Raw genomic sequence first — 14,753 nt, 5'->3', positions numbered from 1 at the left:
GCTGTGGGGCCAGAAGTCCCTCAGTGAAATTCTCAACTTAAATCTGCCTTATACTCTCTGATTTATCATTTGGGTTTCTTTTTTTGTGGTGGTCTTTTAGCTGATGTTCACAAGGAATAGAGTCACGTGATGTATGAAGGGAAACATATACACTTCTCTGAGGTTGACAATAAGCCCTTGTGCTCATATAGCCCCAAACTGTGCAAGCAGCGGCGACTCAACGGCTACGCTTTCTGTATCAGACACGTTCTGGAGGACAAGACTGCCCCCTTCAAGCAATGTGAATATGTGGCCAAATATAACAGCCAACGCTGCACCAACCCAATCCCCAAATCAGAGGATCGTAGGTAAGAGCTAATAGTGGGAATCCATCTTTGATTTAATTCGTAGGCTTGGAATTTTTCTTGTCTATTTTTTTTCTTAATGTGGTGAATTTAAACATTGAGTTCCAGGGGTAATCTAAGTAAACCTTGGAATGCTTCTAAAGATGAGAGATGGCAGTTTTTAAAAAATGGGGTAGTAAACTTGGGGAATTATTTGAAAAGTATGTTTGAGTGTTTTTATTGATGCAATAGACTTTAAAAGAATTTTTCCCTCAGTTGTTGCTTGTGTTTGGTTTGCAGTCCTACAAAGTAAGTCCTGATTTTGATAGAAATCTGCTTAAACACAGAAATTATAGGAACTACTTAGGTGTTGTAATTAACAACAATAATTTTGGAATTTTAAAATCTGTGCTTGAAAGGTAGCAAAGGGTATGTACTTCTTGAAAATTATTCAAAAGAATGATTACTTGAATTAGATTTATTTTCTATCAGACTTCTAAGCAGTGTTTGGCATTGTTTTATAATGTTGCCTCTTTTGGTTAAAAGAGTTCCATATAAAGTATGTTTACTATAATTGAAAAATGATATTTTCATTAGTATGAGTAGGCTTTATCACTAGGATTGTGAATTTTTACTTGGCTGAATTAAACATGGAGGTGTTTTTAGAGGAGTCTTATGATGGTTATTCATCATTCATATTCTTAGGAAAATTCACACTATTTCCCATATAATCTCTTTTTTTTCCTCTTATAGCCTCTTTTTCGTGTTTCTTTTTCTTCACTTCTCCAGAAACCATGTGGATCATTGCAGGATGTCACAGGGAGATAACACGATTATTTTCCTAAAAGTTCAAATACTTGTTATCTTTAGGTAGAAAATGTGAACTTTTTACTTCTATCTTTAAAATATGTATGTATGTGTATATATATGTATATATATACACACACACGTATGTATATATACATATATATATACACACATGTATATACATATGTATACCCACACACATATATACACACATATACATATATATATATATCCTTATTCCTATACATAAGTAATTGTCACCTGCATACATTGGTTGAAAAGAAACCATGTATTTTATATGTCATGGTGAACAATTTTTACACTTTCAGGATGAAATAGATAATTTGTGTTGATAGACCTCTCACCAAAATGAGTATAGCACCATGTGGTGATTTGGGAATACTCTCTGAGAATTTCTAATGAGCACTTAAAGCTTCACATTACAATACCTGAAAATTTGAAGCAGCTGCTCAGGGAGACAAGGAATAAAATTTTAATCTCAGATGAGAAAGGGACCACTGTTCCTGGCTAACCATATGGGTCCAGTTGGTTTTAGCAGACTTAACATGCCCATTTCTTCTTACCCCTGCCCTTTTTTAACTTGAAGAATTGATGAACTTGGATTAATTTACTTCAAGCTCCACTATAAACACATCTATAATTTTTGTCTTTTTTTTTTTTTAGTTTATTTATTTATTTAAGTAATCTCTATATCTAATGTGGGGCTTGAACTCACAACCCCGAGATGAAGAGTCACATGCTCTTCTGACTGAGCCAGATAGGCACCCCTGTAATTTTGTCAGCTTATCACAGTTGCAGTTGTCCACTGTGGCTTTTTTCCTCTCCTTCATTTCAGCAGAAGCAAGTAGGTAAAGAAATTTCTACTAGCTAGCAGTAAGAAGTAAAGCAAGAGTAGCTCTGAATTTCTCCAAGATGTTAATTCTCTCAATCCTAGGTCTTCACCTTGATATTTGAAGTAATTTCCTCTTTTTAGAACAAGAAGGAATTTTGCTATGTCAAAAGAAGCAATACTTAAGTACTTACTAAATTGCATATATTTTTTCAAAATTGGTTCAAACCAATGCAAATGGGATCAATATTTTTATTATTTGTAGCATTTGGAATAGATTAGAGTAGACATTAGCTAGCAGGAGGTAATATTTTTCTTATTACCTCAAATCCAGGTTGAGGGGTGCCTGGGTGGCTCAGTCGGTTAAGTGTCAGACTTTGGCTGAGGTCATGATCTCATTCGGGAGTTTGAGCCCCGCCTTGGGCTCTCTCCTGTCAGCCCAGAGCCCACTTCTGATCCTCTGTCTCCCTCTCTGCCTCTCTCCAGCTCATGCGCACTCACTCTTTCACAATAAATAAATAAACTTAAAAAAAAAAAAATCTAGGTGGAATTCATATAAGGTCTAAACATGTATATAAATATTGATAGTTACAACTACACTCTATGATATGATATAGTGTAGAAAAGATTGAGATTCTTTTGAAAATAAGCTTTCATTAGTTTTTTATTTTTATTTTTATTTATTTATTTTTTAACGTTTTATTTATTTTTGAGACAGGGAGAGACAGAGCATGAACAGGGGAGGGTCAGAGAGAGGGAGACACAGAATCCGAAACAGGCCCCAGGCTCCGAGCTGTCAGCACAGAGCCCGACGCGGGGCTCGAACTCACGGACCGCGAGATCATGACCCGAGCTGAAGTCGGCCGCTCAACTGACTGAGCCACCCAGGCGCCCCAGTTTTTTATTTTTTTAAATTCAAGTTAGTTAACATACAGCGTGGTATTGGTTTCAGGAGTAGAACCCAGTGATTCATCACTTCCATAGGGCACCCAGTGCTCATCCCAACAAAGCTTTCATTATTGTTAATGCAGTTCTTCTTTGGACACTTAGGAATTTGAGGTGGTTTCATGTATTATTTTAGAAAACAAATTCCTGAGGCCTTCCCCCCCCCCCCCCCCCCCCTTGAGGACTCTTAGTTGATAAAATGATCTGACTGGTAGTCAGCTAAAGGAAGGTTCTCAATATCTGGTGCCCAACTTATCTGGTATGTATTATAAATGCTAACTTATGGGATTCTACCTTTTTGAAGTAGAATAATGTTATGTTCAGTAGAAGTACTGGTATAATTAAAAAGTAAAGTTAATTTCCTAATATACTTAAAGTTGGGAAGCTAAGGCTTATCACTGTTACCTTGGTGTCTCAGAGGTAAGTGGTTATATTAAGTTGGTTATTTTATATAATATTTTAAATTTGTTTGCTATAATTTTATACATTTTAGTAGTATATATTTGCCAAGAAATTTTTTGTTTCTTGTATGTTTACTCTTTTCTTTCTTTTTTTATTTTTTTATTTTTTTTTAACGTTTATTCATTTTTTGAGAGACAGCACAAGCAGGGGAGGGGCAGAGAGAGGGGGAGACATAGAATCCGAAGCAGGCTCCAGGCTCTGCGCTGTCAGCACAGAGCCCGACGCAGGGCTTGAACTCATGAAACTCGAGATCATGACCTGAGCCGAAGTTGGATGCTTAACCGACTTGAGCCACCCAGGCGCCCCGATGTTTACTCTTTTCTAAAACAGCTTAGTTAAGATATAATTCACATCCCATACAATTCATGCACTTGAAGTGTTCAATTCAGTATTTTTTAGGATATTTACAGGTTGTACCACTATCATCATAGTCCAATTTTACATTTTCCTCCCCTCAAAAGAACCCCTTAGCAGTGTCTTCCCTGTTCATATTTGTACACTTTTAAGCACCGATCATAACTAAGGAAGCTGTTGTAATTCTAGCTATGAAAACTTTTCCCTTTTAGAAGAGGAAATATTTTTACAAATTCAGACTCTGTGTTGTGGTGATGCTGACAGAGTGACTGGAGCAGGAGTTGAGGGTGAGGTCGAGGAAGGACTGTACAGGCAGATCAGCCTCTGCCATGTTACGTGAGGTGGCGGCGCATAGCGGGCTCAGTTACCAGTTCAGGCTGCCTGTGTGTAATGAGCAGAAAAATTAGATTTCCAAATTAAAAAAATATTATTCTCCTCACTAACCCTTTTGTTAATTTGAAAATGACTTGACAACGACAACAGAAATCATTTATTCTTTATTGGGAAGCTTGGTTAATGCGGTTATCCCTGAAACTTTTTTCCTTGTTGGCCACAGCTTTCTGAATCTATTCTGGGTAAGGTATCTGTGAGACCTAGCCCAAACTTGTTAGGTGTGTAGATTCTCTTTACTGTCCAGAAAGCTTTCTTAATAGTCCTATTAAAATTGAGAAGTGCCTCTGATAGATTTATGTATAAAGCCAACGAAACCATGTCTCCTGATTATTTGGTGAATCTGTATTTTTAATAACTACTTAAAAATTTGTTTCAGGGGCACCTGGGTGGCTCAGTCAGTTAAGCATCTGACTTCGGCTCAGGTCATGATGTCACCGTTCATGGGTTCGAGCCCCAAATCACACCCTTCACTATAGCGTAGCCTGCTTCGGATCCTGTCTGCCTCTCTCTCTGCCCCTCCTTCGCTCGTGCACTCTTTCTCTCAAAAATAAATAAACGTTAAAAACAGTTAAAATTTGTTCGATGCGGCCCAATGAGTTTGAGGACTGACGTTAATTATTTACTTTAGTGCCTTTTCCCCCAAAACTGGGTCCGATGGAGATAACACAGGTGGGCTACAGTCAAAATAGATGCCATTTTCGAATAAGTTAGGGAAACACTGTCAGATGGGTACATCTCCACCTCGAAGCATAATGCACATTATCATACAAAATGCTGTGAGAAGTTCTTCATCAGAAACAAACAACAAAATCGTTGTCTAATTCTGTTTAAGCCAGTATTTTCCAAATTTATTTAAGCATGGAATACTCTTTAAAGCATACTTGTTAACCTACTCTGAATTGCTTAAGGAATACCAGTTTGGAAAACACTGCTTTTCTAGTGGCGAAAAGCCTCCATAGGTTTTCAGTGTGGTTTACTGGAGCAACATGCATTCTACTTTCTTATTATGTAGAAGGATTCTGTCCTTTTTTAGTATTTTTAAAATACCATTTACATTACAAAAGTAGCCTCGTGTTGAAGACCTACTAAGAGTCTTTCTGAGCTTTGATAATCTGTTCAGGTCTCCACTCTGACACTTTCCAGATGTGGGGTTTGGGGCAAGTTATTTGATTTCTATCAGGTTTAGCTTCCTCATCTGTATACAGGGCATTATTTTAGTATTTACTGCAGGTAGAAACATGTACTTCTCTCTCTCGCTGTTGAGGAACTCCTTTCATCTGTAGTCCCACTAATTAGTTTTAATTTACTTTTTCCTTCTCTTCTGTATTCTCTTCTTTCTCTCTTAATGTGTGTGTGTGTGTGTGTGTGTGTGTGTGTGTGTGTAGAATACACTGTAGACACTACATTATTAGGGGCTATGTCATAAGATCTTTGTGACTACAAATATTTGAAAATATACATACATACATATTTCTGCATAGGAGAGTTTTAGATGATCCTTTAGAGTCCTTACTTTGTATGCTATGAATACAAAATAAAATAACAAAGCAGAGCGAGAAGCAATAGCCAGATGGTTATCCGGGGCCACTCACTATTTGAATGACTTGCTTCTGTCTGCAGCCTCTGCACATACACAGTTCACATATTTGCTTCAGGAAAATGGCAGACTTGGAGGATTGCTTGAGAGTAGCGGCAGTTGTTTACATTAAATCCACCAATGCCAAGAGTTAAGATAGTCATGAATTTATAACATACTAGGCAGGAGTCACAATTTATACCATGTCGTTCTATATTCTCCTTTTCTTACTCTGTATATCATAAACCTTTCCCCCTTCTGTGTGTGTGTTTTTAAAGGTACTGCAACAGCCACTTGCAGGTACTTGGCTTTATCCCGAAAAAAGAGAGGAAGAAAAAGAATGATCCTATAGATGAGGTAAAGGTCAGGCACCAGATGGATACCATGGCTTTCAGCCTGACGGTGCCCACGCTGGCCTTGAAGATGCCCAATGGACTGGATGGAATGTCCCTCTCTCCGCCCGGGGCTAGGGTCCCTCTCCACTACCTGGAAACCGAGTTGGAAGACCCGTTTGCTTTCAACGAGGAAGATGATGACCTAAAGAAAGGGGCAACTGTGAGAAAGAAGTTGCAGAGCAAGTTGGCCCAGAATCGGCAGCGCCAGAGAGAGACCGAGATTTTAAAAGTTCGACAAGAGCACTTTAGTCCCCCTCCTGCACCTTCACAGCAGCAGCCCCCGCAGCAGCACCCTCACCCGTCACCCTCCCCCACTTCTTTAAAACCTCCGGCGCCGCCGCCACCGCAGGGTTTCGTCTGCAAGTCCCCTCCACCTCCGAACACCAGCCTACCACTGCAGGGAGTGGCCCCCACCACACACACTATAGCACAAGCAAGGCAGTCGTCTCACAAGAGGCCGCTGCCCCTCCTGCCCTCCGGCAGGGCGCCTGCCGCGGACCCGCCCAGCACTGATCGGGTCCTTATGAAAGCCACAGCCTTCTCTCCACACTTCTCCTGCATCAGCCGACTGCAGAGACTGGTGAGACTGTGCACCCAGAAACATCAGCTGGACACTGATCTGTTCCCCCATCTAGGTGAGTTCTCTCTTGTGCCAGATCGTGCCCGCGTGACGGGAACAAAATGTGCCCTTTCCCGCGAGGCCGCGTGCCCACGGCCGCCCCCTGTGCGATGGGGGTGGAGGGCACTGGGGCGGGGGGTCCGCTGCGGGGCTCCGTGTTTAGGCAGGCCTTGGTAAAGGAAACCTCCCTGGTGGACGGGATGCGGAAGCCGCAGTTGGGAAGTGTAGAATCCCATCACAGCTTCTGGTTAGTGGTCGTAGCGGCGGTGTTAAAAGGCGGTTGGTTGTGTTTGGCAGTTCTGTGCCTCTGCCAGCTCAGCACCTGTGTCTGATGAGGTTTTCGACATGTCTTATCATAGGACTTTGGAATAACGATAGCATTGTTAATATCTGCCGACAGTTAAAAAAAAAAAACTTGTTGAAAAAAAATTCCCAAAGCAATATCTGTTGATAATTTAAAAGTGGAAAAAAAAATACAGCTAAAACTTTAATGTAGTGAAATGTCTGTCTTTATTGCTTCTGAATTTTCTTGCTCAAGAAAATCTCTCTGATCCCAAGTTCATACAGATACTTTATATTTTGTTATTGATAGCTTGTTTTTGATTATTTAAACTTTTTTTTAAGTTTATTTATTTACTTTTGAGAGAGAAAGCCCATGTGCACGAGCAGGGGAGGGTTAGAGAGAGAGGGAGAGAGAGAATCCTAAGCAGGTGAACCTCGATCATGACCTGAGCTGAAATCAAGAGTCCAAAGCTTAACTGAGCCACCCAGGCACCCCTGATTATTTAAACTTTTAATTCATTTGGAATTTATTCTTAAATATGGTGTTAGCTGTGATCCTAACTTTAGGAAAAATTATTTGCATGGCATATGATAGCAATACAATAGAAAAATAGGAAAAGGATGGGAATAGAGGAAGAAGAAAGGTAAATTAAATGGTCAGTAAACCAGTGAAAACCCCAATCCCCATAGCAGGTGAGGAAATGCAAATTAAAGTAACAGTAAGTTACTATCAGATTGGCAAAAACTATATCCAGTGTTGTTGATGAGGCTTATACATTGCTGATAAGTAATGTGGTAGTATTTACTAATTAAGAGTGTGTATATATAGCCAGCAAACTCACTTTTGGGACTCTCTTTGGATTAAAAAATACATATATCAAAATGTAAGGATATGTGTTCAAGGATGTTTATTGCAACGTTTCTTGCAGTATTAAAAATCCAGAAACAACCTTTATAACCAATAGTAGGCCTTGAGTAATTATGGTATGTGTATATATATATATATATATATATATATATATATATGCTTTATGAAGTATTATATAGCTATTAAAAAGAATGAAATCTGTGTCTTTTAACTTGATGTGCCTATGTTATATTAAGTAGAAAAGAACCAAGAAGTATGGGTATTATCCCATAAAAAAAATATAAACAGGGGGCACCAGTGCATCTATTGATCAAGTAGATGTATAGATAGATGTTTGCCTCTTAGGTGTGATTATAGGCAAAGTGTAACTGAATATACACTACCAGGCTGCTGACATTGGCTCTCAAGGGGGGATAAAACTGGTCAGGATGTGTTTTTACAGAGACGGGAAAGGTAACTCTTCTTACAGTATAGTTTTATATTGTTTCACCTGTTAGTAAACCATGTATGACTTTTGGTAATTAAAGCAACTAATAAAACTTAAAGAAAAGGTGTAGATAAAAATAATAAATTAAAACACCCAAACCTTATTAATACTGATTTGTTAATACCTTGGTATAGTTAAGTTATATAAAATTGGGTTCCTGCTCTACATACAGTTTTGTAAACTGTTTTAAAATTTTTTCATATTGGACTACCAAGGGAGTAATTTTTCATACAAAACGTCATTTGTCACAGCTGAATCCTTTTTCTAATTTAGGTTGTTTGCAGTTTGTATCATTATAAAGTGTTGTAGCTGTATAGTTTCACAGTAAAATTATTCCTATCACATCTTTAATTTTTCCTTCAAATAGATTCCTAGAAGCAGAATTGGGGATTCTAAGCTTTTGCGGTTTTTAAAAAGTTTTGTGAGGGGCACCTGGGTAGCTCAGTCAGTTAAGCGTCTGACTCTTGATTTCAGCTCAGGTCACGATCTCATGGTCGTGAGCTCAAGCCCTGCATCACCCTCTGCACTGACCCCACAGAGCCTGCTTGGGATTCTTTCTCTCCTTCTGTCTCTGTCCCTCCCCTGTTCATGTTGTTTTCTCTCTCAAAGTAGATAAATAAAACTTAAAATAGAAAGCTTTTTGATACATGTTGTCAAATATTTTCTTCAGAATTATTTTGTCACATTACCTCTTTCAGCAGTATATGACAATGATAGTTTTTCTACATCTTTATAGTATGAGATATTAGTTGTTATTTGCCTTTCCAAATTTGATACAAAATTGATTTTTTTATTAATTTTTTTTTAATATTTATTTTTGAGAGACAGCGCACAAGCAGGGGAGGGGCAGAGAGTGAGACACAGAATCCGAAGCAGGCTTCAGGCTCTGAGCTCTCAATTCAGAGCCCAATGCGGGGCTCAAACTCAGGAACAGTGAGATCATGGCCTGAGCCGAAGTTGGACACTTAACCGACCGAGCCACCCAGGCGCCCCCAAAATTTGCTTTAATTTGTGTACTTTAGATCAGTGTTTCTCAAGCTTTTTGGCTTTAAAATCAATCCCTTTTCACTCTTAAAAATTATTGAGGACACTCCAAAGCCTCTGTGTATGAGTTAAATTTATTGATATTTACTGAATTAGAAATTAAAACTCAGAAATTTAAAAAATCCTAATGCATTTAAAGATGACAACAAAGTCACTACATGTTAACATGTTCTTTTTGTGAAAAATAGCTATATGTTTTCCCAAGAACAGAAATATAATAAGAGAAGCATTATTTTATATTGTTGGGCAAATCTTAATGTGTGGTTTGCTGGGAGACAGCTAGATTCTCCTGTCCACTTCTGCGTTCAATCTGTCGTAATACGTGGTTTTGATTAGTAGATAAAAATATGGCCTTACACATTCGTAGCTGGAAAAGGGAGGAATATTTTACTGGTTTTTAAAAAATAATTATGCATATTCTTGATTCTACACCAAAATTTCACAAGTGGTAGTTTCTTTTCTTCTTTTTCTTTTTTCTGTTGTTTTTTAAGTTTTGCAGCTTTTTTTCTTTTAATGTTTATTTTTGAGAGAGAGCGTGAGAAGACGGGGATGGTGGATCTGAAGTGGGCTTTGCACTGACAACAGTGAACCTAATGTGGGGCTCAAACTCACAGTCTGTGAGATACTTGACCTTAGCTGAAGTTGGACGCTCAACCAACTGAGCCACTGAGAAGAGGCGTCCTCCTTTTTTTTTTTTTTTTTTTTTATATCTATTTATTTTGAGTGAGACAGAGCAAGTGGAGGGGAGGGGCAGAGAGGGAGAGGGAATCCCAAGCAGGCTCCATGCTATCAACTCAGAGCCCGACTCAGGGCTCTCATGACCTGAGTCAAAGTCAAGGGTTAGATGCTTAACCGACTGAGTCACCCAGGAGCCCCCAACAAGTGGTGGGTTTTTAAAGATTAGTTGTAATGTGGAATCTGAGGCCATTATCAAGGAATTTTTGCAAACTCTTACATTAAAATCCATTGATCTACTTTGTACTTTGCATGGATCTTTTTACTCCTGCATGATTTTGTAACATCATGTGTTGGTCATTTGGAAAATAGCGGTTTACCAAGTTAAACATATGTTCCAAATGTTGATATATTTCGTTATACAAAATTTAAAAATCACATTCATTGATACTCTCACCCAACCTCATCAGAAAAATCTTTTAGAAAGTTGTCATATGGGGCGCCTGGGTGGCGCAGTCGGTTAAGCGTCCGACTTCAGCCAGGTCACGATCTCGCGGTCCGTGAGTTCGAGCCCCGCGTCGGGCTCTGGGCTGATGGCTCAGAGCCTGGAGCCTGTTTCCGATTCTGTGTCTCCCTCTCTCTCTGCCCCTCCCCCGTTCATGCTCTGTCTCTCTCTGTCCCAAAAATAAATAAACGTTGAAAAAAAAAATTAAAAAAAAAAAAAAAAAAAAAAAAGAAAGTTGTCATAGACTTAGTGAAGACTTCAGGTTTTCAAAAAAAAAAAAAAACAACCAAATCGGGGCGCCTGGGTGGCGCAGTCGGTTAAACGTCCGACTTCAGCCAGGTCACGATCTCGCGGTCCGTGAGTTCGAGCCCCGCGTCAGGCTCTAGGCTGATGGCTCAGAGCCTGGAGCCTGCTTCCCATTCTGTGTCTCCCTCTCTCTCTGCCCCTCCCCCGTTCGTGCTCTGTCTCTCTCTGTCCCAAATAAATAAATAAAAAAAAGTTAAAAAAAAAAAGGGAAAGAAAAAAAAACCAAAAACAACAACAACAACAAAAACAACAAGCTTTCAAGTGAAAATGTGAATTTCATAGTTGGGAGCAAATACTGTTCATTGCTTTCTTTGAAGTGACAGTTTCACTGCATTCATTTTAGAAAAAAATGACTGCCAGATACCCAAGTCTTAATAACTGTAGTTTGTCAGTCACTCTTTCGAATAAAAATGGTGTTGGATGACAAAAAAGCAGCTAGTTGAGGTCACAGCTAAAACAGTGGAGTAAGTGTTTTCCTCAAAGCAACCACCATACTTTCTTGGGAGGTATGCAGAGGCGCTTTATGACTTTCCATTGAGTCACAAAGATGTTGGAAAGACGTGTGGTCAAGAATTGAGATTTAGGGGCGCCTAAGTGGCTCAGTTGGTTAAGCATCCGACTTTGGCTCAGGTCATGATCTCGCGGTTTGTGAGTTCAAGCCCTGCGTTGGGCTCTGTGCTGACAGCTTGCTCAGAGCCTGAAGCCTGTTCCAGATTGTCTCCCTTTCTCTCTGTCCCTCCCCCGCTCACATTCTGTCTCTGTCTCTCTCAAAAATAAATAAACATTAAAAAAAAAAAAAAGAATTGGGGCGCCTGGGTGGCGCAGTCGGTTAAGCGTCCAACTTCAGCCAGGTCACGATCTCGCGGTCCGTGAGTTCCAGCCCCGCGTCAGGCTCTGGGCTGATGGCTCAGAGCCTGGAGCCTGTTTCCGATTCTGTCTCCCTCTCTCTCTGCCCCTCCCCCGTTCATGCTCTGTCTCTCTCTGTCCCAAAAGTAAATAAACGTTGGAAAAAAAAAAAAAATTAAAAAAAAAAAAAAGAATTGAGATTTAATAAAATCAGTAATCTTTAATATACAATTGCTTTGTCAAAGATACTCTTAAAACTTGTTTTTGGCTTTTATTTCACTGCAATTCATGGTGTGAAACCTATAATGACTGCTAGTACAGTTTGGTGCCATTGTTCTGATTCCCGCTGAGGTGCCAGCAGGTTTGTTCACCATGGTTCCCTCCTCCCCCTGCCCCAATCAGTGCAAATGTCAACAATGGTGAAATGAGCAAATAATGTCTTAGTATTATTTTGAAGGTAGTGTTGACCTAAGGAACTCTCTAAGAGGGTCTCAGGGACCCCTGGGGATCTATGGACCATACTTGGAGTGAGAACTGCTATTTTGAATTAATAATGTAGCTTTGAGTATTTGTTCATATGCTTTTTGAACATTTATAGGTCTTGTTCTTTTTTCACCTTTTCAGGTTTTTTTCACTCATTTTTATGGAAGTGTTTCTCTTTTTTATTGATTAGGTAACAGCTTTTTATACATCATATTTGTTGCAAAACCTCTCCTCCTGCCCATTTGTTATTTGCTTTTAAATATCTATGATAATGATTTTGGAATTTAGGAGTTGAAATCGTTTGTATGTTCTATTTTTTTAGAATTTCTTCCTTTTGAATCAGGTTTATTGTTTTGTTTTGCTTTATTTGTTTTTTACTTGCTTGGGCTCTCTTCATTCCAAGACTGTGTAATATGTTCACCTATATTTTCTTTTAGTCCTTTTCTTGTCTTATTATTTACATTGCAGTCCTCTATTTGGAATTCGTTAGGTATGAGTTTTGAGGCAAAGATCTAACTTTATTTTTTCCCAGATGTTTGCCTCTTATTCCACAATTTACCTACGTCCTCTTCTAAATATTTATACTTTGGATTATCTGTGGATGCTGATTTTTTTCTTTTAGCTTTTGAAACAAACTATGTTGTGTTGAGGGCTGGTTTTCTATCATTTTGAATTAAAAATTTTTTTAAGGTTTATTTATTTTTGAGAGAGAGACAGGGTGTGAGCAGGGGAGGGGCAGAGAGGGAGGGGAAGACATAGAATGTGAAGCAGGCTCCCAGCTCTAAGCTGTCAGCACAGAGCCCCACATGGGGGTCGAACCCATGAACCCTGAGATCATGACCTGAACCAAAGTCGGACACTTAAGCTTAACTGACTGAGCCACCCAGGCTCTATCATTTTGAACAGAATGAAAACTTATAGAAAATGTATTGTCTTTTTTATTCAAGCATATTATGGGCCTAGGTTTTCAAAACAAAGGTTACTTTGGAGAAGAGAAATTGTAATGCACTGTTGTGACCAAGTACAGTCTGCATTCATGTCAGCAAAGAATACTTAAAGAAAAATACAGTTTTGTAATCAGCTAAAAACAGTTTTGCCTGGGCTGGTTATCTCAGTTAGTTACATTAAAACTAGTGATAATGAAGCCAAGATCAAAGGTTTGCTTTATTGGACAGTTAATTTCACAAGAGAAACACTTCCATCTTAGTACTTATGACTGAGATCTTGATTTTTCAGAGAAGGTACAGGTGACTTAGTAGAAATTGCTGTTAATTATATAAAAACAATAAAAGATAATTCATGTCCTAATTTTTGAAAGTGCTTAAATGTAACTTTGTGTTTGAAAGGCTTTGCCTTTTAATATTCTGTCCTGAAGCTAATTCTATTGTGATTACTTGTTTCTGACTTTGTTTTTTATAATTACTATTTTAGTAGAGAGAAAGTAATTTACTTTTTAAGGTGACTTGACAGTTTGGATGGTCATCTTGGAACTAGATTTGAGGTTTCTTTATGCCAGTGGCAGTGTGTTATTTAATTTTAACCATTTATAATTTGCATTTTGATTAGCCTTTTCTTAATTTCCCTATTTAGCACATATAAACTCATTTAAATTATAGAAGCAACTTGTGAGGTCCTTTTTAACGTAAGTGTCTAATGAAGATGGTCTTTTGATTTTAGGAGGTTTAAGAGGGAAGACCATACTAGTTATGAAAGTATCTAAAGTCTCATAGAGGTATGAGTATATTAAAGTTATGTGTGTTAGGCTGTACAACATCAGTATTTATCAAGGTATCTAATTAAAGTCTCATTGCGTTATCAGTATATTGAAGTTATGGATGTTAGGCTGTGTAACATCAGTATTAAGACCTTTTCAAGGGGCGCCTGGGTGGCTCAGTCGGCTAAGTGTCCGACTTCAGCTCAGGTCATGATCTCGTGCTCTGTGAGTTCGAGCCCCGCGTCGGGCTCTGTGCTGACAGCTCAGAGCCTGGAGCCTGTTTCAGATTCTGTGTCTCCCTCTCTCTCTCTGACCCTCCCCCGTTCATGCTCTGTCTCTCTCTGTCTCAAAAGTAAATAAACGTTTAAAAAAAAAAATTAAAAAAAGACCTTTTCAAGATACAAAACTTCTATAAAGGTAAAACATCTATGTTGGAAGCTAGTAATTATCCAATCATTAAAACAGTAGCATTTAATAAACTAAGTGATTGTTCATACTGTATTTCTCTATTTTTCCCCTTTAAACTTGTTTTTCAAAATGTCACAAAATGTGCCAGCTCTTGTGTAAAAGAACTAAAAGGAACTCCAAGCCACATCAGGTTATTGCCATCTTACCCTTCCCTCTGAGCCAGTCAATGGCCCTGCCTGGGGGGAGTGGAGTCCTTTTTTTGGAGGTGTTGGGAAAGGGGATGAAGTGTCTGCCTTTGACAGTTTATTCTAAGGCCCTTCTTTGTTGAAGTATAGAGTGCTTTCACCAGTACCTTTTGATTTCTTCCTTACCTGAACACACATTAGCCTTCCTTACCTACCATTGTGAAGA

General features: G+C 38.8%; 1 protein-coding gene across 2 annotated transcripts in view; it reads left to right on the top strand.

Annotated features, from left to right (window-relative positions):
• The window catches only part of INO80D (INO80 complex subunit D), a 73,327-nt gene that overhangs the window by 18,614 nt on the left and 39,960 nt on the right, over positions 1 to 14,753 (top strand). For both annotated transcript variants that reach the window (XM_030323751.1, XM_030323748.1), the window contains 2 exons: positions 101 to 347; positions 5,989 to 6,740. In XM_030323751.1, coding sequence (XP_030179611.1) covers positions 130 to 347; positions 5,989 to 6,740 — 970 coding nt within the window. In that variant the 5' untranslated portion in view covers positions 101 to 129. The remainder of the gene's footprint in view (positions 1 to 100; positions 348 to 5,988; positions 6,741 to 14,753) is intronic.

The sequence above is a fragment of the Lynx canadensis genome, chromosome C1 (genome assembly GCF_007474595.2).
Source record: "Lynx canadensis isolate LIC74 chromosome C1, mLynCan4.pri.v2, whole genome shotgun sequence".
In the NCBI taxonomy this organism is placed as follows: Eukaryota; Metazoa; Chordata; class Mammalia; order Carnivora; family Felidae; genus Lynx; species Lynx canadensis.
Note: the sequence above shows the minus strand (reverse complement) of the source record. Positions and strands in the feature narration are given on the sequence as shown.